Source organism: Fusarium venenatum (assembly GCF_020744135.1).
Source record: "Fusarium venenatum strain MPI-CAGE-CH-0201 chromosome Unknown EDB82scaffold_4, whole genome shotgun sequence".
NCBI classification, from domain to species: Eukaryota; Fungi; Ascomycota; class Sordariomycetes; order Hypocreales; family Nectriaceae; genus Fusarium; species Fusarium venenatum.
The window spans coordinates 6,121,436-6,145,689 of NW_027072132.1; the positions used below are offsets into that span (position 1 = coordinate 6,121,436).

The 24,254-nt window shown below is 47.7% G+C and overlaps 8 protein-coding genes across 8 annotated transcripts; 3 read left to right on the forward strand and 5 right to left on the reverse strand.

Moving 5' to 3' along the window:
• Positions 1 to 142: 142 nt before the first annotated feature.
• Positions 143 to 4,134, reverse strand: EDB82DRAFT_517272 (uncharacterized protein). Its single transcript, XM_025725229.2, has 2 exons — positions 3,975 to 4,134; positions 143 to 3,907 (listed from the first exon to the last, which is right to left on the reverse strand). Exon 2 carries the CDS (start codon positions 3,897 to 3,899, stop codon positions 384 to 386), a length of 3,516 nt encoding a protein of 1,171 aa, XP_025593848.2. The 5' UTR covers positions 3,900 to 3,907; positions 3,975 to 4,134; the 3' UTR covers positions 143 to 383.
• A 1,040-nt stretch (positions 4,135 to 5,174) lies between these two features.
• EDB82DRAFT_562635 (uncharacterized protein) lies at positions 5,175 to 7,346 on the forward strand (the record flags this gene model as incomplete). Its single annotated transcript, XM_025725230.2, has 1 exon — positions 5,175 to 7,346. One exon carries the CDS (start codon positions 5,175 to 5,177, stop codon positions 7,107 to 7,109), a length of 1,935 nt encoding a protein of 644 aa, XP_025593849.2. The 3' UTR covers positions 7,110 to 7,346.
• A 108-nt stretch (positions 7,347 to 7,454) lies between these two features.
• Positions 7,455 to 8,338, reverse strand: EDB82DRAFT_530524 (uncharacterized protein; the record flags this gene model as incomplete). The annotated part of the gene is made up of 3 exons (XM_025725231.1): positions 7,455 to 7,865; positions 7,919 to 7,987; positions 8,078 to 8,338. The coding sequence occupies 3 exons, from the start codon at positions 8,336 to 8,338 to the stop codon at positions 7,455 to 7,457; spliced, it is 741 nt and encodes a 246-aa protein (XP_025593850.1).
• Positions 8,339 to 12,074: 3,736 nt separating this feature from the next.
• Positions 12,075 to 14,886, forward strand: EDB82DRAFT_541901 (uncharacterized protein; the record flags this gene model as incomplete). Its single annotated transcript, XM_025725232.2, has 3 exons — positions 12,075 to 12,189; positions 12,243 to 14,385; positions 14,437 to 14,886. The coding sequence occupies 3 exons, from the start codon at positions 12,075 to 12,077 to the stop codon at positions 14,759 to 14,761; spliced, it is 2,583 nt and encodes an 860-aa protein (XP_025593851.2). The 3' UTR covers positions 14,762 to 14,886.
• A 1,104-nt stretch (positions 14,887 to 15,990) lies between these two features.
• EDB82DRAFT_348218 (60S ribosomal protein uL24) lies at positions 15,991 to 16,698 on the reverse strand. Its single transcript, XM_025725233.2, has 3 exons — positions 16,588 to 16,698; positions 16,415 to 16,527; positions 15,991 to 16,360 (listed from the first exon to the last, which is right to left on the reverse strand). Exons 1-3 carry the CDS (start codon positions 16,604 to 16,606, stop codon positions 16,082 to 16,084), a joined length of 411 nt encoding a protein of 136 aa, XP_025593852.1. The 5' UTR covers positions 16,607 to 16,698; the 3' UTR covers positions 15,991 to 16,081.
• A 130-nt stretch (positions 16,699 to 16,828) lies between these two features.
• Positions 16,829 to 18,264, reverse strand: EDB82DRAFT_517289 (cytochrome c oxidase assembly protein CtaG/Cox11-domain-containing protein). The gene is made up of 4 exons (XM_025725235.2): positions 17,850 to 18,264; positions 17,731 to 17,800; positions 17,234 to 17,681; positions 16,829 to 17,183 (listed from the first exon to the last, which is right to left on the reverse strand). The coding sequence occupies exons 1-4, from the start codon at positions 18,062 to 18,064 to the stop codon at positions 17,134 to 17,136; spliced, it is 783 nt and encodes a 260-aa protein (XP_025593853.2). The 5' UTR covers positions 18,065 to 18,264; the 3' UTR covers positions 16,829 to 17,133.
• Positions 18,265 to 19,138: 874 nt separating this feature from the next.
• On the forward strand, positions 19,139 to 21,186 carry EDB82DRAFT_348357 (uncharacterized protein). The gene is made up of 3 exons (XM_025725236.2): positions 19,139 to 19,754; positions 19,811 to 20,097; positions 20,161 to 21,186. The coding sequence occupies exons 1-3, from the start codon at positions 19,248 to 19,250 to the stop codon at positions 20,975 to 20,977; spliced, it is 1,611 nt and encodes a 536-aa protein (XP_025593854.2). The 5' UTR covers positions 19,139 to 19,247; the 3' UTR covers positions 20,978 to 21,186.
• A 208-nt stretch (positions 21,187 to 21,394) lies between these two features.
• Positions 21,395 to 23,091, reverse strand: EDB82DRAFT_436161 (uncharacterized protein; the record flags this gene model as incomplete). The annotated part of the gene is made up of 3 exons (XM_025725237.2): positions 21,395 to 22,316; positions 22,369 to 22,792; positions 22,860 to 23,091. The coding sequence occupies 3 exons, from the start codon at positions 23,089 to 23,091 to the stop codon at positions 21,395 to 21,397; spliced, it is 1,578 nt and encodes a 525-aa protein (XP_025593855.2).
• Between the last annotated feature and the right edge of the window lie 1,163 nt (positions 23,092 to 24,254).

Sequence of the window (24,254 nt, forward strand, 5' to 3'; positions counted from 1 at the left end):
AGATTTGGTTCAGCCAAAAGTTTAGACAAATGCTGGTCCAGCTGCTGTATTATTTCAGGAGTTCAGGCCAGTATAGTTAAGTTAGCCTTGCAAATGGCGTTGCCGTCAGAATAGCAAAAATGCGAAAGAAAAAAGTTCAACATTAATGTGCTTGTGCCTCATAATTGATCTTACTGAATGAATTAAAGCATCCTCTAGGCTTTCCAGGTATAAAAGAAAGAATTACCTGCACATTCTAATTTGCATATTGACTTGCTGAGTTCTTCGCTTATTCTTCCACAGCCAACTTTTCTATTGCACTAATGATTCCATCCGCTTTATTGTGAAAACTCCTCATTCCTATGCTTCACCATATCCTCATACCCCCTGTCGTCAATCGCCCTTCACATGGAATTTAACATATCGAGATCGGAGGGGATTTGCCAACCGTGGACAGCAGCGGCGCGGCGGTACGCATCTACAGCTTCAAACATACCGTAGTCCATGTGATTCCCGTTTTGGGCATTGCGCACCCCCGTGGAATGTTCAATACGAGCTGGCGGGTCCTTCTCGCATAAATTCATTCGGACTTCGAGAAACACTTTCTCCAGTGATAAAGCTGGGGACCACCCAGAGTTGGTGAGCAGCTCTGAGCATATGGAACCCCCCATGGTGACATGACCTCCACCTCCCTGAGCAAAGGGCACGAATCTTGGACGAATCACGCGAACAAATGGGGGAGATATCGGAAAGGAAGCTCCAAACCGGACCTCCAACACGATACTCGAGCATCCGTAACGGACCATATCTTGGGCAAGAGCGAGATCCATATCAAAGCTATGAAGTTCGACAATCCAATGGAAAAGGTTATCGATCTTTTCAAAGTCAATATACCACCCCAGCGTAGCTATATTGGTGTTTGACTGGATCCTTTGTAGTTCCTTGATCTGATTGTTCAGTGCCCGGAGAGCTGTCGGGGACGATGCAGCCCAGGTAGGCTCAGCTAGCTTAGGGAGTGAATCCAGATCAAGCTGGCCCAGCTGAAAAGGTGTGGTGTTGTCTCCAATTCCCGAGTCAGTGGAAACCCGCCGTCGCTTTCGTGTTGCCGACATCTCATCTTCACCATCTTCATCGTCCGAGGCAAGAAGGTCGTCCAAATCGCTGTTCTCAAAGCTAGGTTCATCTTTATCAATGACAACAGGAATGTCATGAGACGACCCCGATATCTGTTTTTGCCCAAGCACACGTCGTCGGGGCACCGGAATGGCTGATTGGGGAATTCCAATGTGTTGGCTCCCAGAAACCAGTGGATGAGCAGGATCCTGTTCAATATAGTAGCCCGCACCGCGTACGGGACTCTGACCATCCGCCGTTGTTGTCGCCGCCGCCGATGGCGGACTATAATCAACCTGAATAAAAAGATAGCGACATTGTATCCAATCGACTTCGTTGACAACGAAGTAGGGTTGTGTTGATACGAAGCGAGCCGTGTTGTTGACTATCTCACACAAGGAGATAGCATCGGTGATTTTGAGAGCCGAATTTGGCCAAACGGTTCCTCCGCGCGAGTATGAGCGGCTTGTCCCAAAATCCTTTGCAAAGTAGACACCGTTACCGTATGCACGCCCGTTGGAGACAGTGGCGAAGTCAAGACCGGTCCGTATGATGCTGTGCCAATTTCCAAGAGCGCTACCATGCCAGGCAAAAAGGGTAGGCCATGGCTTTTCGCTGTTCGTTGTACCCATCAACTCTCTCAAAAACACTTCTTCTTTTTCGGGAGATCCTTGCACAAAACGAAACTGAACCCATCCTGGCTCTATTCCGTTAACAAGGTTATGGGCTTTGTGTGTTTCTTCTTCCGGCTGAGACAACCCAGGTATCGGGGCGTCTTGAACAATGAAAGATCTGTTTGAAGCGACGATCCAGTTAAGGAGGTGAAGGGTGGATGTGTCCATTCGCTTCCATGACGACAATTGGCATCCAGGCCTTGCTATTAGATACTGTCTCATTTCGTGTACAGGTGGAATGCACTGGCTTATGACAGTGAGTGCCTGGTTACGCTCTTGTTCCTCAAGCCCGTCAATATTTTGTTCGTGTTTGTAAATAAGCACATTCTGCCAATCTCCTGTTGAAGGAATAGTTGAAGAGCTGTCGGCCGGGTATGTCCAGATGATTCTGAAGGTAAGTACCGCCAATAGGCAGGACTCGACCATGCAGACATATTTCGTGTAACGTTCTCGCATGCCTGGTCCTCGTGTATCTGGTTCCTGTCGAATGGGGCTTTTGAGAACGAGAGTGATGTATTTCCCCTCTGTGATCGATCTGTATTGAGCATAGTCAAGGGTGCTAAACCTGATGCTGTTGCTTTCGAAACAAACCTCTGCTGGGATCGGCTCCATGCCATTGGCATTCAGTATAAATTCTGGGGGTGAAACCTTGAGTCCAAGGCCTTTCGGAAATTCTCGTAGCGTGCCAATGGTAATTGCAGCGTAAAAGAAGCTGATAAGAAGGTCCACGACGTTGGGATTGTTGATAATCTCGTACTCGATACTTTGGCAAAACCCGAGGGTTAGGTATTGGTACAGGCAAAGCGAATCCTCGCAGACAAAAGGTTTGATACCTTCAAACCCTCCCTCTATTCTTCGATTGCAAACGAGACAGTAGTTCGTACACTTGACTAACCTCTGGAGGCCAAATTGTATTGCAACTAGGATAACATTGATGTCTTCTGCGCCTTCCAGCAAATAGTCTTGCAGTAGGAATTCTAGCTCAAACCGGTCCGAGGTCTTGTTCTGGTCCTCGCTGGTAGATTGCAGTACATCTGACGGGTCGTGAGTGCCTCTGCTAAGGTTGAAATGCAGCTTTTGTGCTTGATCCCACGAGATTCTCTCAGATAATCGCAGACTCAGAAGGTGCGGAAAGTCTTTGTTCAGAAGGGCATCGAGAGTCAACGACATGTATAAAGAAAGAAAAGGGCTCTTGGAGTCGTCCTTGATTTCTGTTCCTCCCTCTGGCTTTTCTGGGTTGTCGCGATCGAAGGCTCGTATCGCAGAAGCGTAAGATGGGTTCGGGCTGTTGCATTTTCCAAGCTTGAACTGTACTGTTGTCTGGTTGGAAGGAAGTCGTAGAAATGAAGAGAGAAGGGGGTATCCTGATGGGAGCTTGAATAGCATAACAACGTATTCAGATGACTTGAGACCCCATGCTCCCAAGGCCTCTTCTGAGACGTTGAGCTTTGAGGCCCGGATGGAGAGAGAGAAGATATGAAAGACTCCAGGTCCCCTCCCTCCCGACTCATCTTTTTCTCTTCCTCCGGACTCGTCTTGTCTTCCCTCCGTTGGGATCCACATGTGGAATCCTTCTCTCTTTGCTTCCCGCAGGTGACGTTTTAACCGGCTTGTTGGTGTGGAGGTAGCTTGAGTTGTTGGCCCTTTAGATGATCGCAAGACATCAGTTTCTATCCCGTCGTCAAATTCATCAAATTCAATATCATAGAATGACTCGTCATCGTCATCGTCATCATCATAACCTCCCTCTTCTTCTTCTTCTTCTTCTTCTTCTTCTTCTTCTTCGGATGACATATCCTCTGCTGGGGCTCCTAGCTTTGTTGCCAATACTTTTGAGGTCAAGAAGATGACGTCGGCGACACTCTTTCCTTTAGTTAAACTGGCGATTTCCTGCAGCCATGCCTCTAGGCCGGCTGGCCCGTCTGATGTTGTAAAAATCAGAAAGCCTGGGTGTTTAGGGTATGCTTCCGGTTCTGTTGACAAAGCTTGAATATCGATCGGTGCTTCTTCGTTCTCTGGGTTATACGTAAATGTTATTTCTCCATCGGAATCTCCTTTCCGTAGGTTGGAGACATAAGGGAAATCGCTGCCTATCGCAGCCCTGACGTCTGCGTTGAACTGCTTGATGCCCATGATTTAGACTAGTGGTAGAGATTTTAGATCAGTATGTAGCCTAAAGAGCGTAATCTTAGGTAGGGAATGTCTGACAGGTAGGTAGGTGGGTTCATCGAGATGGGATGGGTTTGGGAGGTACCTATTTAACCTAAGAAACGAAAAGTCGAAACTTTGACGAACAAAAGGTTGGAAAAAGGAAAGACTGGTTACATGCTGTAGTAGAAAGCATTGACTTCGAGGTTGAAAGAGTACCTTAGAGGTAGGTATTCTTTATTACCTTAGTGGAGGCTGCTGCCTGCCACTGTGACCTGATGCCAATCATCCCCTTGCACGGGTAGCAGAAAAGATGACCTTTGAGCTTTAGGCTACAAAAATAAATGACATAAAAGTATAGTCTAAGTAACATAAAGTGGCCTACTAATTTCGTCTCTTGTGCTTCTGGCGGCCAACTTTTCTAGTGCCCTGATGTTTGGGTAGGTGCCACTCCCTTAGGACAGGTAGGTAGGTACCTATGTACCTTCCCGTACAAAATGCGGGGTTCTATCGAGATTAGAGAGCACCTTTCCTCACATTGCCATCAATAAATCTATCTGCGCGATCGCAATTGAAGATGAATTGAATCGGATATGATAGTAGTACAATACTCATGTCTCCACAAACTTTACCTAGTCCCAAGATCCCGGTCAGCCCTATCAATTAGCGTGTATCCAGGCAATATTTGTTTTCAAGCTCAAGATACAGAAAAGATAAATGATACAAAAGCAAATCCAAGGTGGCAAAGAATTGATTATTGGTTTATCTCTAAAGCAAGTTTCTAGTATTAAGTTCTCTATGACCCCCCAACATTGCCAAGGGACGGAATGCTTCTTTGTTCAAGTACAGTTCTTAGCTCTAAGCTTAGTATGGAGTATCCGCACCTCAGCTTGATGTAACCTAACCCACGTCAAATATGGGGTAAACGGGCCCCTGGAGCTCTGGCCAAAGGGATCTTTCGTTGTCAGCAATTCTCATATTTAAACTCCCACTCCCGCTCCATTTGTGACTGCCTCTTTTACTCATCCGAGCAATCTGTTTTGGGCGATTCCTGTAAAGGTAGTATGCCTTCGCCCGCACCTTCCGTGCTCTCACATGTTATGTTTCACCCTTCGCTTCTTCAATTGTCATGTTTCTTCGGATGTGAAAATCAGCAGGTTCACAACCTTCGGTCTACCATCTTCCTTGTAGCAACACGAGTTTTGAGAACTTCTCCCATTCGTTTCTGATCACCAACTGTCGCTATCCAGCTGGTACTCAATGGCTATAAGTGTGTTCTTCGGCAGGCAGCGCCGCTTTGTTTCTCGTCGTTTGACATATGCCGTCCTTGTTTTCTTCATTTTCGTCTATGCTATCATTACTGTTCTGTCTCCCACTGCCGTACCAGTCGCCGCTCCTGAAGATGCCACAAAGCAAGGTGCCTCTAACAAAATCAAGACTTCAGTATCTGGTCTTCGTCACTCTCTAAATAAAGGCGTGAACGAGCTGAATCCGTTCAAAGGGCCTGTCCATGCTCCTCCGATTCGTGCGCAAGACTCGTTTCAGGGCACTTCGTGGTGGGCCGATTGGAAATGGCTGTCAGTTCCGCTCTCCAGCTCGCTCACACTTGACGAGGACAGAGCTCTTCTCCCCCCACTCCAAGACCGCCCTTTCGTGTACTGTTACTACGATGCGACAATCAAGAAGACTAGAGAAGAAAAGGACGCCGAAAGCAAGTTACTCTTAACCTGGCGACGCGCTTGGTGGGCGCAGGGCTTCCAGCCGACCATTCTAGGACCCTCAGAAGCCATGAAAAATCCGAAGTATCAAGAACTACAAAGACTTGAGCTACAGTCCGAGTTAAAGAAAGACCTGCTGAGGTGGCTAGCCTGGGAGTCCATGGGCACTGGCTTTCTTGTTGACCACACTCTGTTTCCAGTTGCGCACGCCCAAGATCCTCTCTTGGCTTTTCTCAGAAGAGGCAAGTATCCGGCTCTGACCAAATGGAAAGGCCTCGAAGATGCACTCATTGTGGGATCAAGGGAGGATATCACTAATACAATTCGAAAACTGATCGACTCTCCCACTCTCAAGAATGCCAAGAACGTTTTCCAGGGGTCGACCAAGAATGACTTCAGAATCGACAGAGCACAAATTTCATTGGTAAACTACAGCCCAGAGGTCATTAAAAAGCAATATCCCAAGATTCACGATAGCCTCACTAATGGACGGGCTAAAGGTTTGGGCGCTCTTGACAGATTGATCAATGCTCATCTACATGCCGCCTGGCAAAGTGGCTTCCCTGATGGCATCGAGGTTCTCAGCCCCTTCCCCGAATACACATCTGAGATGATCGCTCCCGCTCTTCAGCTTGCCAATTCACTCGCTGTTTGTCCTGATAATCCCATCCCCACGTCATGTCCCCCTAGCATATCGAGATGCAGTCATTGCGCTGCCGGTACTACACCGATGAAGGTCGATACCCTTGAGCAGTACCATAATTCGACCAACGCATTTGCGATCGGTACAATTCCCCACCCCTGGACCCTTGCTACCTTGACTAGTGGTAAGGAAAGGGTCGATGTGAGCTGGGTTCGTAAGAAGGCCCCTCGAGATCCTTGGCTTGAGACGATCACCAAAGGCTTGTTAGGCTCGAGAGTCTCTAGCAACTCACGCATTATTAGTTTCAAGCAAGCGGTGGCAGATGAGCATGCACCTACCTATGCACTTTGGCTGACAGCTGAAGGTGATATTCCTGCTGATCTGGAATGGCAATTCGGATTTAGAATTCCGAAGACTTCAGGAGAGGCACGTATTGCTGGTGACAGGAAGTCTGAAGAGAACCAAAAGCAAGAGGCCGTCAAAGTTGAGAAACAAGTAAAGGCGGAACAATCCCAACCCCAACCACACGATGCGCCCCAGAAAAAGGAACCGACCCCGCAAGAGAGGCAGATAAGAGAAAGAGCACTGTTGGAGCATGCTAAGAAGGTCGTGGCCTTCAAGAAATCGACCGTCGAAACCCGACTGCGTGCATCGCTAGAGGCCTGGGACTTGGCTGACACAGAGGCATGGAAGTTTGCACGAGCTTTCCTTGCACGCCGCAGTCGTGAAAGAATTGAGTGGGAGAAACAAGAATCCAAGTACAGTGGCGGCTCAGGCTCGGAGAAAGGTCGCAGCGCGTGGAATCGTTGGACCGATTCGAAGCAAAGGGGATAAGGACCTCGGAGACTGTGATCGTCAAGTTATTATACGATCGCTACTGTTAATGAGCTTTAGCTTTCAGTCATACATATAATGAAACCTTGACAACAATTGTAAAATCATGGTGCCCTAGTAGGGAGCTGGAGGAGGCGTCTATTCTTGATTTGATGGTAACCATTGCAAGAACATCAGAATAGCCACTGGTGAGCCTAGAAACGAAATTTTTGTCATCGCCATCGAACTTACACAATGCCAGAACCATATGAACGGATTTTATTTATGACTACCTACTTAATTCATACCAAAGGGTGCTTCAACAGCAGCGACATTTACATGTCGCCACCATCGAAGCCCTGGCGCTCAAGCGCAGACAGTATCACCACCCATCTCTCCGCTCAACTCACGAGAAGTTGGGCCGCGATGTTCCAATGCTGCCGCCTTCCCGAGAGTTCCGTTAGTGTATTTGGAAGGAAAGTTGGCGGTTCCATTCTGGGCGTGCGTATTGCTGGTGTACGAGCGGAGGGCAAGACGAGCTGATTCAAGAACCTTTTCAGCATGAACAACAGCATCGCGAAGGGCATTGGTTGTGGGGTCTTCGGAGCGAGCAATCTGCTCGGCACGGAGCTGTATAATATGGCCATTAAGCCACATACCATCAAGCTGGGCTTGGGTCATGTCTCGAGCGCCCGAAATGCGACCACGGCAAGAACGTGTCCCGCAGAGACAGTCAAAAGGCTGGGCCATGTGCCATTCGGTGGAAGGGTAGAAGAACTATTTATCGAATTAGCTAACATAGCAAGAGATGGGACAGGAGCTAGACTAACTGTCAGCTCGTCGCCGACGTTGAGACCCTTGGGGCCGACAAGAATGTTCAAGTTTCCCACATCGAAGAGCTACATTCTCAATGTCAATTAAAACATCCTTACTGAGGAAACAGACTCCTTCAAAATTGGGGAGTTTCTCGTTCAGGTAGGTAAACTAACAAGAGTAGGTTCACAAGAATGGTTGATGTACAGCAGATCACTGTTCAGGCTGAGGTGGGTATCGCGGCCGGTCTGGACAGTAGCGTAGGTAGGTTCGCTGGCAGGTGTGCAAGGCGGGAAATCGAACTTTGCATATACTGCAAAGGGTGGAAGAGAGACCCGAGAGATACTCTTGGTGGTGAATTCTTGGGCGTTTACGACGACAACTTCTTGGATGTCTGGGTGGGAGGGTTGCTGCCAGTGGGGAGTGAGAGGAGCCATTGCGATAGTTTCGAGTTAAAAATCGAACTAAAAACTGGTAATTCTGGTTAGGATGAGGATTGAGAGATTTGTTGACAAGTCTTACTTACAGTCCAAGTGAGGATACTCGGCAATGGGGTGTGAGTCTTGTTGAGAGATAGCTATCGCGATCGGCAGTATGAGCTTAGGACCTCGGTCTACTGTAAGTGGAGCTAGATTTTGAAAGCCTTTGGAAGAGGAATCCAAAACGATGTGACAGGAGAATTACAAGAAGAAAAAAAGAGAGAGATTTGTGCTTTCTTATCTAGTATCCGAGAAGTCTGCCCATGTAGCTTGTACGCCCACATGCGGACAATACATTGGCATCTGACGTCCCTTGGCTGGAGCTCCGTAGCGCCGACGCAATTCATAGCTCTTGCTGGTCTAGACTCTGTTTGTAGCACCTCCGTTAGCCCCGCGAAAACGTACGTCAACTCCATTAACTAGTTGGATCTCCTCTCTTTAGTTGTCATACCCTGGTCGCATAGCCTTGGTTGGATCTTTGAAGACCTCTTATACCTGGGCCTTGGTTAGCGGGGTAAGAGATGTTGAGAGTCAGATGAAGCGCGGAGCCGAGAGACGATGCCGAGGAGCAGCAATCCTTTGGTACAAAAGCTTCTCGCTTTTTATAGTGTGCTTGCTTATTAGGGTTCTGAGCCTCACTATTCCCTTGAGGGGTATTCAATGCAATAACGGTGACATGGGGTGATAGTCTGTATCATGATGAGACAAAAGATCCTAATTAAGTGAGACAAAGCACATGTTGCATAACTGGTACCCAAGGATTGGCTCTGCCCTGACAGGAGATTGCCATTCTACATGCATACAATAGCCAGCCCATGTGATGCATGTGTGGTGTGGAGGGGCATTGGCAAGCACAAGGTGGAGGGGTAAAGTCAAGCTCATGACAGCCAAAGCATGTTGTTTTGTGCAAGCCATGATGATTCGATGCGTCATGATTAATGTAGAGCAGATACACTATTCATGGAACACATAACTTTCCCCTTCCTTACCTTCTTTTGTCAAGCAAACAACCCTTTCTTTTGTACCGATCAAGCTCGGCATTCATAGCTGAAAATAGGTCCCATGAGCCGTGTCATGGTTGCGGGCGGGCCGAGCATGGTGGACCCGAGTTGTCGGTCCATTGAACCGAGGCTAACAAGAATGACACCTCCGGTACACCTTTAGCATAGACACCAGCCAGCAGAGAAGCCATAGTATTTCTCTCCATTCGCATTCTAAAACCGAAATATAATTATTGTCTTGGATTCCCTAGGGTTTGCGCCAGTGCCGTTGTGGGAGGATGATTCCACGTAAACGCTTCCAACGTACCCCTCACCAACCCAAACGAATTCTCCTATTGTCAACACCACGATATTACCTATTTGGTGCTGCAAACGAAATATCACAAAGCATTAATACGTTTATATAAATATCCGGAATTCTGGTATAAAATGATTAGATGTCTTTTGCTCAACTTTTCAAGAGGTATCCTTCTTTATTAGCTGGGACTTGACTGCGAGCCTCTGAAAGATGACTTACACTATCTTCCTTCGATTTGATACATCAGAACAGACGACATCAGAGATACTGACAATCACCTTTATATGTAGAATACTGACTTATTTTGAATATCATATAATTCTTAACGAATCGGATGGAGCAAGGATGCCGTCTTAACTGATAAGTTGACGTTGTGAAAATTGCCCCTGAGTTGTCTTGCCAGATCTAAAAGTCTTCAATGACTGCCATATCTCCAAGTTTGTGCCATAGTGATTGATTTGTCTTGCCTGATTATTTCTATCCATTCATTTTATTTGAGCCGATCAATGATACAGAGTACAGCAGCTCTTTTACTAGTTCTGTTGCAGACTTGTAAGGTAAGTTCTTGGGCACAGAACAATCGAGACCACTCACTCTTCGTGAATTATCTTATTATATCACTGGCTACAATTCCCTCCATCATTAACTTCTATTGTGCAAGGAAACCCTTGATATCTCTTACTTCATTGTCTTAAGTGCCCTGTGTCTTCTGGTCTCAATCACAACCACACCAAGCAAAAACAACAAGTTGTCGTGATAAGCTTGTTCAGCAGGTATTATAACATATTCAATGGTACTCTTCCCTCTCATCCAGGTCGCCCATCCGGCCAGACTTGTTGTGGCCCGCACTAATGATCAAGTTTCGACGAGGATGCTGAATTCTTACCGCCCAGTTTCTTAGACGCAGAGACTTACGCAACTAAAAGAAACAATAGCGTATTGCCAAACGCGTTTCAAGTGTATGTTTATTCTATTAAAGGGGTGAGTGAGGTTCTTTGTGCGCGCAGACCCAATTGTTCCCTCGCCCTGCATTGAGAGAGAGCTATATAATAAACAAAATAAACGATACTCTATTCAACACTTCCTCTATACGAAATAGACGCTGCATGCTGAACACCCACCATCTAGTACGGTTAATTTATTTCTGCTGTCTTTGTTGTTATCTTCGTGAGTTCCTTGAAGTGTGCGCCAGTGATTCTTCCCAAATACTTACTCTGATAATAAAGCAAAACACTTGCATTTATTCTCCCGACGATAGATTTCTGGTAGATTTCTTTATATCTTCTCCGATATTCCTGTATCCAATTTCTCCATCTCTTCTCCTTTCTCCTTATTCTCAAAATCGTCATCAATATCGCCGCCCTCGACGTACGTATGCCGCCCCCTCCTGAGACCCCTTCTCTACCCTTCCCCTCACTTCCCCGATCCCTCTTTCATTCATTCACTCTGTGTAAATCTCTTTATTGGGATTATAAAGCTTGATACCTATAAAATCCTTCACTCGTCACAAGTGTCGCGTTGACTCAATCTTCAACGTCCTTCATCTCCCCTCCCCTCCCCTCTCCTCCTCTCACCTGCCTTCACTCACGCTCTTGCCCTTCGCAGTCATAGATACCGCTTACCAAAAGCCCATACCCCTCATTAGCTACCTGCTGTAGTTTCCTTATCGATTCATCGCTGGAGTTTCACTCTCCTCTAAGGAGTGGAAGGAGCTCCTTCCTCAGCTCACGCCAGCGGAGGCTTCACCTGCATGTCGCCTTCCCCATTGCAGCACAAATTCAATGCCTACCAACTTTCTGACTCTCGTCCCAAACCATCAAAACTCTTTCTTTTCATCCTCACTCTATTCTCCGGCTACCCATCCTCTGCTTTCGTTCACGGCCGTTCGTTGTCACTGTGAGTCTCTGCCAGAAACGCTCCTTATCTGGCATTTACCGAGACATTGTCATTGAAGTTCAAGTCTAAGAGAAAAAACTCTGTTCTTTCTGTATCATTTACTGTTTGTTGTTTTAATTGTCGACACGTATCAAGTAAGTGATCTTTTTCTTTTTCTTTTTCGTTTCCCCATTTGGACTGTGATTTGCTACGAGTCCGCTTGCACTTCCGGGCAACTGGCAGGACCAGGTCTTTTTTCTGCAGTACCTGAGTACAGCACGTCAAATTTCTTTTGATCTACAGCATTAGTAGAGAAATTCTCTAGCAGAAGTTCGGGGCTCGGCTTTTTCCTCTTGCCAACGGTACTTGGACTTGACTTTGGAGTTACAACCCGCGACTCCGTTGATAAACAAGAGCCCATTCTTTGCGTTTTGACACATCATCCTGCATCCTTGCTGACAAAATGCTTATCACCTTAGTTGATCGACGGTGGTTTTGCCGAAGCTTGGAAGAATTCAAGATGGAGGCCTCCAGATACTCTGCGAAGGACATGCTGCGTTTGCGCCGCACCCATTCGCCTGACAAAGAAGTTTCCTACAAACTCGCTGGACGAGTCGACGAAGACAACGATTTGGGTGTGCATGGTGCTTTTTTCTTACTTCTTGATCAAGTCCTAACATCTAGACAGGGGAAATCATTCGCACCGAATCTGCGCACTCGCTATCCCTTATCGTTGAGGAGAGCGGCGGTTCCAGTGATTCAGATGATCAATTTCGCCGAGGCCCTGCTCAGCAACTTGATGGTACCGACTCAGAGCGACAGTACCAAGTCCGAAACGATTCTGACATTAGCCGGGCACCAATTGTGGCACCGGCGGATCTTTCAACTCAGAAATCGGAGGGCTTCCAAAAGTTCTACAACTCTGTCATGTCTCCCACTCATGTTAGAGTCACTGCTGGTGGCCGGATCGTGCCCAACACGCGTGGCCCACCTTCCCCCATATCAAAGTGGAAACGAGAGCGTGGCTCGCTCAACGGTCAGATTCATTCTCGCACCCTGAGCGGCAATCAACCTGAGGGCTTCGCCTACCCTGTCATGCCTCCAAGTTGGGGACACATGACTGCTGTGGTTCCTCCCCAAACTCAAGGCCCCATGCCTGGGATGACGATGAGACCTCCAGACGGTTACGCTCGTATGGCGCCTCCTCCCATGGGCTACAACATGGCTGCTGTCCCTTACAACCAGTTCCCTCCCTCCAATGCTGGCTACTTTGTCATACCTCCCGATATGGGAATGGAACCGGCGCGAAACGTTCATTTCTCGCCCGTTGAGCAGTTTGATCCTACCCGACCTTTCTACTACAATGGCCAATTGTTGATTGCGAACGGAAATAACTTGTACCCCATCAACATGGCTCCTCAGGGCAGTTTCGTTAATGCACATGCGCCTCCCCAACCCGCCCCTCGCCCAAGTGATGATTACATGGCCCATTCTGAGAAGTGCAGCCGCGTGTCTTCGCGGCAGCTTGACCCATCTCCTATGAACTCGAAGCCTACTGTGGAAGATATGTCTCACTCTACTAGTCCTCCCTACTCGTCGATCCGGCCCAGCTCCATCACCCAGAAGCAGCTGGAGGTCCTCCGTAGTCAAAAGAAGTACCATCAAGACCAGCTTCAATACAACAAGCATCAAATCGATCTTCGAGATATGGAACAGTGGCTCCACAAGATCTGTCTTGAAATTGAAAAGTTTGAGCGCCTGTACGCGACACAGCTTGAGTTTGAGGCCCGGAAGTATCCCAAGCTTGAATCTCCCGACGAAGCCAACTCCAACTCATCCGCTGGCTATCCCCACAGTCACAGTGACTCTGACGGGGGCATGCCTGTTAATAAAATGGCCACCTCGGGGTATGGAGACCAGGAACCTGGTGCTCAGGCTCACGTTCGTTCGGTGAGTGCTCTCGGTCCGGCCAAACCGGCCACGACGGTTATTTCGGCCAAGAAGCCTCACACTTTGAAGAATGACAATGGGCAGCAACGCAAGCCTTCGAGTCTTCCGGTCAATGCTGCGTTGGCGCCGGTCTTCCAGCCCCGATCCGAGATCAGTGGTTCTTTCGTTGCGACGGACCAAACTGACGAAGCTGCACGGGCTCGACATTGGGAGAGCATGTCTAAAGCCACTGCCTCTTGGCGTTCATCGTATTTCGCCAAGGAGATTGAAGCCCAAAACAATTTGGGTTATCCTTATCTCGTTGGCAAGCTCAAATCAGGAGTCTTACCCCAAGACGCCAGACGTGATGATTACATCTACGAGCGTGAGCTTACAGCGGATGAAGAACGTGCTCGCTCCATCTACTGGGAAAAGACTCCCCATTACTTCCATGGCGACCTTCCCAAGTATGATGGCAAGGACTTTTATCCAGCTCCCGGTGCCAAGGAGAACTCTTTGCACGCAGGCGACACTGCCTCTCAAGCCCTCTCTAAACCGGCCGAGACGCAGGCATCACCTACCAAGTCCAGATATGCTGTTCCATTCATCAACGTTTCTAAGGCTGCGAGAGGTTCCGCTCGTAATCTCTTCGATGAGGTCACCCGTTCCGAGTCTTTGCACCGTACCGACGACTCACTCCGCGCAAGTTCCAATTCTGAGATCCCTCGGTCCGAGTCTCACGCTGCTCACGCTGGCTCTCGATACACTGATTTTCGTCGTGCCATCAATGAGGTCACACGAGTTTCGAGTGAGAAATTCCAAGCCAAAGCCTCTGACGACTCTGCTGAAGAAGAGGGCAGTCTGATCTTCAAAGGACGCCGGGCAACGGACCGAGCTGTCAGGTACGTCAATTATTATCCTGCCCAAGGCGCTCTGTACTAATTTCTTTGCAGCAGCAAGTATGCGAGCGACATCTGGTCAACCATGCGCAAGAAGGGTAAAACGAGCGCCAACGTGATTGCTGGCCAAGTGTCCCCCATGACAGCTCAAGGTGTTCTTCCTCACTACTCGGGCCATGCTACCGCATCCCTGACCCCGACCATCACCACCAATCCTTGCGGCCATGCTGCCAGACAGGGTGATATGAACCCTTCACCTACAGCTCACACTACCCTTGGGGGGCGGGAGGAGAACAGACCTCCCCTTGAGCTTCTTGAACAGCAACTCCGCAGTGCCAGCTTTCAAGACAAGAACCTTCATAAGATCTCTACTCGTTGAATAGCCTCATCTAAGCACTACCTCTCCGCAACATTTGCTTTCTCCTTTCTTGGTCGCGACACAGCATACAGTGCCGCATTCTCAATGCTCTCGATAAACATCAGACATTGCTCTCATAGTTACGTTCTACATGACTCACTGCACAAAATTCTCCGCATGCTCCATGCCGGGAGGTATGCTTTTGCTCGCGACTAGCTCGAGTAAGCCATCCTTTGCATTTGGTTGCCGTGACCAACATCACATTATCTACAGCGCCTATGCAGACAGGCGTTCAGGCAACATCAGTGTTAGAATAAATAACATGTTAGGATTCTAAGGGCCATGGACAGACTTCAGGAGGATTACCACAAGATGTGAGCATCAGAGAGATGGGTCATTATTGTCAAACGCATGGCTCCATTGTACGAAGCTCATATTATGTCTAAAGAACTTTGTACGACTAAAACACACAGTCACAACAGACACTGCTTGTGAATCATCGGTCTCTGATTTGATGTGGTTGAACTCTGACAGTACTCGGTGCACCCGGTATTTGTAGGCAATGTAGCGACTTGGTACCAGACAAAATGAGATTAAGTAAGACTAAGTAACCAACTCGGCTAATATAAAGAAAGAGTTGCACTGTCTAAAGCATGTACCTCACCTTCAAATTTCCAGCCTCATTGGCAACTCGGTGAAAATCTTCTAGGGAGAACAGGACCCCATGATAGTGTTGGGTCCTGAAGGTTTTACTCTTCGCTAGACGTATACCTCGAAAACCATGGATCTTAGTGGTTGACGCGGAGATATCCTAGCGGTGGGTTTGGAAGTCTACGACTTACCGTAGTCAGGGCACCGGAGTGCAGAATTGCAGTCTACGACAGACAAGCATTGCGTACGTGAATGCGTCTAATAATGATGGAGTTAGCATCCTACGAGAGGACAGATGGGACGAAGCATCTGTCCAACAGAACATCACGAGGGGACTCGCGGATGTGCATGTGGGGAGAGAGCAGGTCAAGACTTCGGGATAAACCTCCCATGGAGCATTTCACCAGTGAGTGAAATGGCCATTGAGAACCCTAAAAATTCTCAATTCATCTACCCTGCTGTAGACCGGGTACCGCGCCGACCGAAGGAAAGCACGCAGGTATCGTAAAACGCCGGAGTATTATGCCCATTTCCTCATCAACTTTTGCCCTTGATGTTGCTCACATTGGTGCCGTAATCGTGAGTGGTGAAAAAAGAAAAGATTCGTCCTCGCCTGAGAGGGAAGGTTTGATCATGCCGTCTTGAAAGTTCCGAATTTTGATTTTTGTTGTTGCTCGACAAACTCATCGCTTAAGCGGTGACCTTGTTGTTGGCAGCGAGCTCACGGCCAGTCTTGGAGCGGGCAAGGATGTCCTCGCGGTCCTTGTCAAGCTTGAGCTTGGTGATGACACAGTTGGAGGGGTGGATGCCCAGGGGAACGGACTGGCCGTTGGCCTTGTCACGGGTGACACGCTCAACGTGGACGACGTACTTGAGACGGTACACGGAGGTGATCTTGCCCTCGCGGCCCTTGTTGGAACCACGGACAATGGTGACCTCGTCGTCCTTTCGGATGGGAATAGAGCGGACCTGGATAATGTTAGGAACTGTGGGAAAGATTTTCTCCGGCGGTGCAAAACTAACGTTGTACTGCTCGCGGAGCTCCTTGGAGAGGGGAGCGCTCATGATAACACGGCGCTGGTCAGAGGGAGCCTTGAAGTGAGCGGCACGGCTCTTGCGGCGAGAAGAAGCGAGGGCTATTGCAAAAAGTCAGTAAACATGATACAGAGACTGCAATTATGAATCGAGACACATACAAGGGTTGATCTTGACCATTTTGGCGGTGGTTTGGCGAGGACGGCGCTGGAAAGTTAGTCGGGCAATGAAGAACGGATTGACAACAGAGAAATTTTCGAAGAGAAAGAAAATGTGTAGATTTTAGGTAAAAGCGGATTCGTGGGCCGCACGTGACGCTGACCTAGGCAGGGGTTGGATTTTTCTGCGACCCTTGCAGGCTTTAGTCGGCCTTTGAAGCGGGCCGCTTTTACGCTTTTGGGACATCAACTTGTCGTTCATTATTGGCGCAAAAAAATGTTATTGAGATGGTGAATGGTGAGAAGTATTTGCATCGTGTTTGAGAAGTCAGGTCTTGAGGCTTGATACTTGTTGGTTTATTACATTCAGAGATACAAGAGGCGCACATAATTGTTTGGGTTTAAGTGATGTATTCTTTAAATGTCATGTAAGGTTCAATTGTTAATCGTTACATTGCATAAGTCTAATATCTGCCCTTGAGCGCAACGGACGTATTTTACTGGTAGAGGGGGATAATGTACATTTGATCAGATATATGTATGTTCCATTTATTTCGACATAGGCCTCTGGAATCGTCCGTTGTTATCGTATCTTGCTTCTGTTAACGCTGTTAGCATTGTCATTTGCATTGTCACAGACCAAACGCACTGAAGAATGTATAACTTAGTGTCACTGTCTCAATACCCTTCATGTTCATATCGTTGAGCAGATCAGGGTCCAGATAGAAGAAGACAGGCATATCCACAGTCTCGCCTGCGTTGAGACGCTGCTCTTCGAAGCAAAAGCACTGGATCTTGCTGAAGTACGGCGCACACTGGGCGGGTGTCACACTGTATGTGGCCACTCCAATAATGTCCTGATCACTCTTGTTGGTCGCCTTGTAGAAAGCTAGCGCAGTCTCGCCGGGAAGGACATGTACTTCGCGCTGCTGAGGAACAAACTTCCAAGGAAGAACGTCGGAGACAGAGGCGCTGAAGGTGACCTTGATTCGCTTGGCGTCTTTGACGGGAACGAGTCGGCTTGCGAGATCACCAACCTCGGAGTCAGGACCATGAGCACGTATAGGTTGACCTCCCCAGCCAGTGGTTTGGCAGATCTATACAGCTATCAGATGAAGAAAATAGACATCCGGGAAGGGGAGTTACCATCTTGTAAAGCGGCACTGAGCCATAGGTAAGCGCAACAAATCCGAGGATCGTACTCAAGGTGTAGTACCTAATGATTATAAGCCAATGCCACAAGCCAATCCCTTAATCGTCCTTACGCTACAGTTCTGTTCTTCTTGCTATAATGCGCACGAATCTCATCCATCGTGGGGGTATAAGACTGTCTCGGTCTCGGGGGCTGGTTGGAGGCATTGCGGACAAAGTTACGACCTGTTCGCTGAGGCTTCGGTCGGGCGTTTTGGCAGAAGAAGCATGACCATGGCGATGAAGCCGCTCGGGCTGAGCTTCGCGCAAATCGAGGCGCAAAGTTCATGGTCAATTGGGCGCGGGACAAGGTTGTTTTGTCTTACGGTGGAAGTGAAGCTTTGTGTCAGATGATATTTGGCGATTTCTGGGTGACGTCGGCGATCGGCTTCTAGTACGCCGATGGGGTCCAAACGAACTACCCTATGGGGAAAGTTAATTGATCATGAAGTTTTTAAAGGAAGCGTATAAAAATTGGTTTTCTTATTTCTGGTGACTTGCTCAATCAAGAAAGAGATATGACGTTTATTTTTTATTTTTTATTTTTCATTGTATATGGAATTGCCTATTTTACGTTTATCTTGCATGTTATCAGGTCAATACCAAAACATATGTTAGAAGCTCACCGGTAAACGGTTATTGGAACGCCATTAATTCCCTTACAATAATATTGTCTCACAATACATTGTCCTTGCGAATACCACATTTGATCTAGATTCTCTCTCTCTCTCTCTGCTTCGATAGTTACCAGCGTTGATCACATGCAGATATAAAACGGCTGCAGAGGCCATTGGATGCCTCTTGGTTCTAATGCAGGACCAGTATAGTATAATGTCATAGTAGCTGGGATGTTTTCGCAACATCTGTGGGTCTCTGATGCCTTTAGCTATTTGCTTGTTCGTATTCCTCAGCACTAGGATCGATTGGCGCTACTGAACTTTGTATACCCGGCTACAATGCTGTACATTGCAGGTCTAGATCACAGTTTCCAGGGTCAATTGATAGACCACGATGCATATTGTATACGACTAGGTTTTCGCAAGCCACAGGTGAAGCAAGATTACAAGGTGGTAGTGTATATTCTGGCCTCGAAGTTACCACAAAGCTTAATGCTTGGTCAAGACACAGACAGGTAACGATGTCTCAAAACCTCCCACCCGGGTAAGTTGTTAAGTCATCTTATACCAGCTCAGACCTGCTCTTAGGCTGTTTATTTTCTGTATCCCAATCTTTCTGCCATCCCCTCCCTACCTAGCGTCGGTCTCTAATAAAGCTTAGCAGACGATCCTCGGCAGTGACTCCCCAACGGTAAAACCCTTATTTTAACTTTACATGGACAACGGATTCAGCCAAGACCCGCCGCCACGAAAAAGGCAGACGGTAAGACAGTGGAAAGCTTAAATACAGGCAAACATGTGTTTTGATTGTCACGAAGCTCTTCTTTATAAACCCTCTACGCCTGTACTTTGACTATGGAACGGCCCATATATCAAGAAGGAAGTGAACACGAGAACCCAGGTGGGCTCGAGTTGGAAAGATTCCAGACACCGAAGGAGCAACCTAGTTCAGAGCAACACCATGTATACCAGTCAAGGGAGGAATCGAATCCTCTATTCAGACCAACATCGTCACCAGAACACGACCTACGAGTATCAGCATCAACAAATTCAGTCCATCACCAGAAAAGCAAATCAATGGGAGCAGAAACACTTCGCAAGCGGCCCAAACACCTACGAAAGGGGCTCCTTGCAAATCTATTAAGATGGTTCTGCTCAGTCCTCTTCGTCGTAGCCATCTACGTGGTGCTCTGGCACTTCTCCCAGCAAGATGTCATGACGACAGAAACAAAAAGAGAGTTCAATGCCCTTATCATTGGTCTTTCTCTTGGCCTCGGTATGAGTATAACTATATCTCTCGAGGCCATGGCCAAAGAGATTAGGTGGTGGATTCTCGAGCTTCGAGACTGGCCAAAACGAGAAGTGAGCAGTTTTGAGAAGCCATTGGCAGTTAACAAGTTGCTAACAAGACGTGACAGACTGAACTGATTTTGAAAGCCAAAGATTTGACCAAGATCATCCAACTTACCTGGGAATCTGGCTCACGCTCTATACGCTGTTACGCCATCGTTTTCATTCTACTCAACCTTGTATCCCAAATTGCTTTGGCCATGTTGGGTCTGGTTTACTCCACGAACACAGCTGACTCGGCTGCGATTCTCAAACCTGGCAGCGTCACCGTAGCAGACTTTTCCGACTTGGAAACGACTAGGGTTCTATCGTCCAAGTCCCAAGCAGTGGGCGCGATGCGATACACTGCAAATAGGTACGTTAAATACCTTGCCTATTACCTACCCCCAACTATCCACATGTATTGATCGCAATTCAGTTATGGAACTATTGCACTTGGTTGGGTATGGGGAGACATGGACGCTGTGCCGGTACCTGGCACATTGTGGGACAACAACGACCCCTTGATATACTGCGGTACAAAATCCTGCAAATTCGTCTTTCAAGAGTGGACGTCAAGACCAAAGAAATATGATATAATAGTGAGCACAAACCGCACCGTCGAAGCCACAGGAAACTGTCGCAGTTGGAAAGTCACAAAAGGAGGTGGCGGAAACGAGACGGGCATCACTATAGGAGACAATGGCCGAACAGAGGTCAACATCACCGCTATGAATGGCGTCAACCAAACAACATTCATGTTCGACGCCGCAAGAGACCAGGGCTCAACGTGGAGCGAAATCACAGCTTTCGAAGCCTCCGAGTCAAGTCCATGGTTCTACCGTTGCAACATCAGTTTTGGGCCCGTCATCAACGCCTATCGTAAAGAACACGTTCTTGGTGTTAACATCACCTCGTTGGCATCGTCAGCAATAGCCCTCCAAGGATATGGAGCTTCTTCACTGGGTCCCACCAACAGTGACCGGCAATTCCAAAGTTACCCTGCCGAGTCAACATATGGAGCACCTGCGAATGGTGATACAGACAACATGGGGGCACTGGTGGCAGCTTTTGCGGCGGGTGTTGTAGCTGTCGTTGGCCAAGCCGCCAGCACTCTTGTCATACCGGGACTTCAGCCTCAGAACGGAGTTGTGCTAGAGATATCTAAGTGGGCGTATGTTCATCTTATTTTGGGGCTAAGTCTGGCCGTACAGCTACTTCTGGGCGTCGGGGTTGCGATACTGTCAAACATATAATGATTAATGAGTTGGAAAACAGGAAAATGGGCCTGAATTTTGGGGGGGCAAAGATATATATATATACATAGCCTAGGAGTAGTGTAAATAACATACGTAAGCTGACCATAATTTCGTCTCTTATACATCCAGCAGCACAATGTTAATGTAACATTCATGACTTACTGCTTCACCCAAGAAGATTCTTCATAACAATCTGATCACCACTGCGAGGGACTATCATACCAAGTTTCCGATCATAAACCGAAAGAAATGTATTCATGAAACCATGCAGTGTAAATCTGCTTCAACAATCTCAACGCTTCATGCTATATATGAATAACGAACATTTTTGCAAAACTCGACAGAAATAAAATAGACAAAACTCCTTCCTGGCCATGAGAAAAATAATATGAAACAGAGAAACCAATTTAACTTTTATCGATGCTTGCCGTTGACGAACCTTGCACTCTTACCATTCACGACTCGTTGACGCTTGGGAACACCGCTACCCGTTAAACGTTCGAGGATCTGAATCACAAAGACTTGAATGATTAATATGGCCAAGCGCAGCATGAGATCAAAGAGTCCAACAAGAGGTCTTTTACCACGGCTGTAAGTAGAGTCGGTGTACTGGAATGGTAGCTTCGCACCCAAATGGTCCTGGGCAACCTCAAGTCCGCTGCTGAAACCGTCCTCGTGGAAACCGTACTTTGTCCAGGCACCGGCATAACTAATACCTCGGCTGTTCTGGATGTGCTTGAGAAGTTTCTGTGCCTGGACCGAAGATGTCGTGTATATTGGTTGGGAGTAGTAAAAGCGTCCCTGGGTTTTGGCTGGCTTTGGCTTTCGGAGCGGGTTCATGGTAACCAAAACATCTCCAAAGGTGTTTCGGGGAATGTGCTGGAGATGGTTCATGTTGTATGTAAGCGAGACTTGGTTGATATTTGCCTTTCGTGATGATGGCGACGATAGGGTGAGATAATTCCAGCTAGCCCAGGCCTTTCTACGTCGAGGCATCATATCCAGATCGGAGTGGAGAACTACTTCGTTTTGGGATGTTTTGAAGCAAGACATGATGGCGCGTTCTTGCTCGGTGGCAGAAGACTTGATGATATCAAAGGCTTCGTCGCCGTGGGTGGCAAGGATGACGTGATCGTAGAGAGCTGATGTGCCATTCTCCAGATGGAGTCGAACCTGACCGTTGCTTTCAGTAGCAACACGCCTCACAGGCGTCTTGAGGAACAAGTGATTTGGAGGGAAACCCCGCATCACAGCATCGAGGTACGCTTTGGAACCGCCCTCTATTGTCAGCCATTGGGAACGCGATGCAAATGTCGATAGTAGACCATGGTTCCAACTAAGGGTGTGTTAGTAAGGGTTTATATTGTCGTCAATTGGCAACGACTTACAGGAATCGGACAAAGGTCAGAGCAGGGAACTCCATGGCGCACTTATCTGGGCTCGTGCTCCATATTGACGCCGCCAATGGAAGAAGATAGTCGTCTCTAAAGGCTTGTGAATAACCCTCTTGATCCAGGTACTGTCCGATAGTCAAGTCGTAACCAATAGTGTTTGTCGGCTTGCTCTTGACTTCAATGTTGGAGATGTCATCTTCATCTCTGCTTAATAGATCGACGGAAAATTGGTTGAAGCGAATAATGTCAAAAAGCATCCTCCACATGCGCGGTGATAGGAGATTTCTTCTTTGACAGAATAATGAGGTCAGGCTGGAGCCAGCCCATTCGAGGGCGCCACAATCCCGGGATACACTGAATGATAAATCTGTAGGCGATGTTTTGACATTGATCTTTTCCAAGAATTGGATAAAGTTGGCTGAAGATGGAAGTGTGAGTTTCTATGACGCAAAGGCGTTTGTGTTGGGCGAGTAAAGAAGACTCACGAGATGTTTGGGCGTTTAAAACATGAAAGCCAGTGTCAACTTTTGTCGAGAATTTCCCTTTTGTGAAATCGACCGTGTTTGTATGGCCGCCAAGCCTATCGGAAGCTTCGTAGACGTAGACATCGTGATATGTTTTGTTCAAGGCCCACAGGGCGCCAATTCCAGCAGAGCCGCTGCCGACGACAGCAACCTTTTTCCTGAGGAAACGATACGGATCAGTTGAGGCATTCATTGTTTGAGGTTCTGTCATGTCAAGAAATATGTTAAGTCGGTCTGAAAAGAAGCGAAGACTCGGTTCAGTTCAATTCAACAGGGTGCAGAGCATTTCTATCTTGAATGATGATGGATGGAAGTAGTTCAAAAAAGCATGTGAAAGTGGAAGACCCAAGAACTCCATTCATTAACGATGATCAATGCATGATTGGGTAGACAGGATGAATGAAAAATGGCGGTATCGGTATGGCAGCCACGCCACAAGACGGTTTCGACCCTGATTTGATGACGAGGGCTGGCTGAGGGAAAGACTTTTTGAGGGGGTTGGACAACTCAAGACTCCAGCACAGGTCACCATGACGGGGACTTACATGTGCTGTGGCTCCTCCCGCATGGTTTCGTATGTTACGTATGGATGTGTTGTTAAGCGAATAGAATAGCGGATACGTATTGTATCCGAGACGTGGGATAGATAAGGAGAGTTACCGCTGCTACCGTTAGTGAGAGATAAGGTAAGTTGTGTTGTCTTTTCGGTTCTGGCCTCGAAATAGAAAAGAGAGGAAAGAAGAGGAGAGACAGTAGAGAAAGATCTACGTTTACGGGAGGTAGTTTCGCCTGCGGACGGACAAAGAAATGAGCCTCTTTTTTGCTGGGGGGCCTAACACGGGATGACACCCGTAATGTCCCAACGATTTGAGCTGACGACCCACTGTAGACTGCCTGAACTTTACCTGAATATGACCTGAACCGACTGACTCAAAACTTGGAGCTGCTGAGCTTTAAGCTGGAGCTAGAGAGAGCTAGAGCTAGCTGACCTGGCGCCTAGCCAAGGCCGACTCCGAGCTTTGCCTCTGCTTGCATGGCATACACATGAGCCATTCAAAGGCATGAACCGCGTGGCTTATGCGGTTGCACTGCATCTTGATCTGACCCGACCTGACTGACAGCCTGGTCAATATCGATTTGACGTGGCTCGGCTGAGATGTCGTTTCAGCAATGCTTGCATCTCCGATTCTCCTCATACACTGAGGACCTCAAGTTGATCCGTGCGAAGAAAAAACCTCTGCACCGATATGACTACTATTGGCAGTTGTAGAGATGATCGAGAACATATTACTTTCACATGCAGCATATACACGAGCAAGGCCGCCATTATTTATTCTGGTAGCAGAAAGCTTTGAC

Bases quoted from the DNA above. Each gene is read 5' to 3' on its own strand.
- EDB82DRAFT_517272 (XM_025725229.2), bottom strand. From the start codon at position 3,899: ATGGGCATCAAGCAGTTCAACGCAGACGTCAGGGCTGCGATAGGCAGC.
- EDB82DRAFT_517289 (XM_025725235.2), bottom strand. From the start codon at position 18,064: ATGAACTTTGCGCCTCGATTTGCGCGAAGCTCAGCCCGAGCGGCTTCA. The intron at 17,801-17,849 runs GTAAGGACGATT...TATAATCATTAG, and splicing joins AAGAAGAACAGAACTGTAGC to GTACTACACCTTGAGTACGA. The intron at 17,682-17,730 runs GTAACTCCCCTT...ATAGCTGTATAG, and splicing joins CAGTGCCGCTTTACAAGATG to ATCTGCCAAACCACTGGCTG.
- EDB82DRAFT_348218 (XM_025725233.2), bottom strand. The intron at 16,361-16,414 runs GTTAGTTTTGCA...AACATTATCCAG, and splicing joins AGCTCCGCGAGCAGTACAAC to GTCCGCTCTATTCCCATCCG.
- EDB82DRAFT_348357 (XM_025725236.2), top strand. From the start codon at position 19,248: ATGGAACGGCCCATATATCAAGAAGGAAGTGAACACGAGAACCCAGGT. The intron at 19,755-19,810 runs GTGAGCAGTTTT...AAGACGTGACAG, and splicing joins GAGACTGGCCAAAACGAGAA to ACTGAACTGATTTTGAAAGC. The intron at 20,098-20,160 runs GTACGTTAAATA...ATCGCAATTCAG, and splicing joins ATGCGATACACTGCAAATAG to TTATGGAACTATTGCACTTG.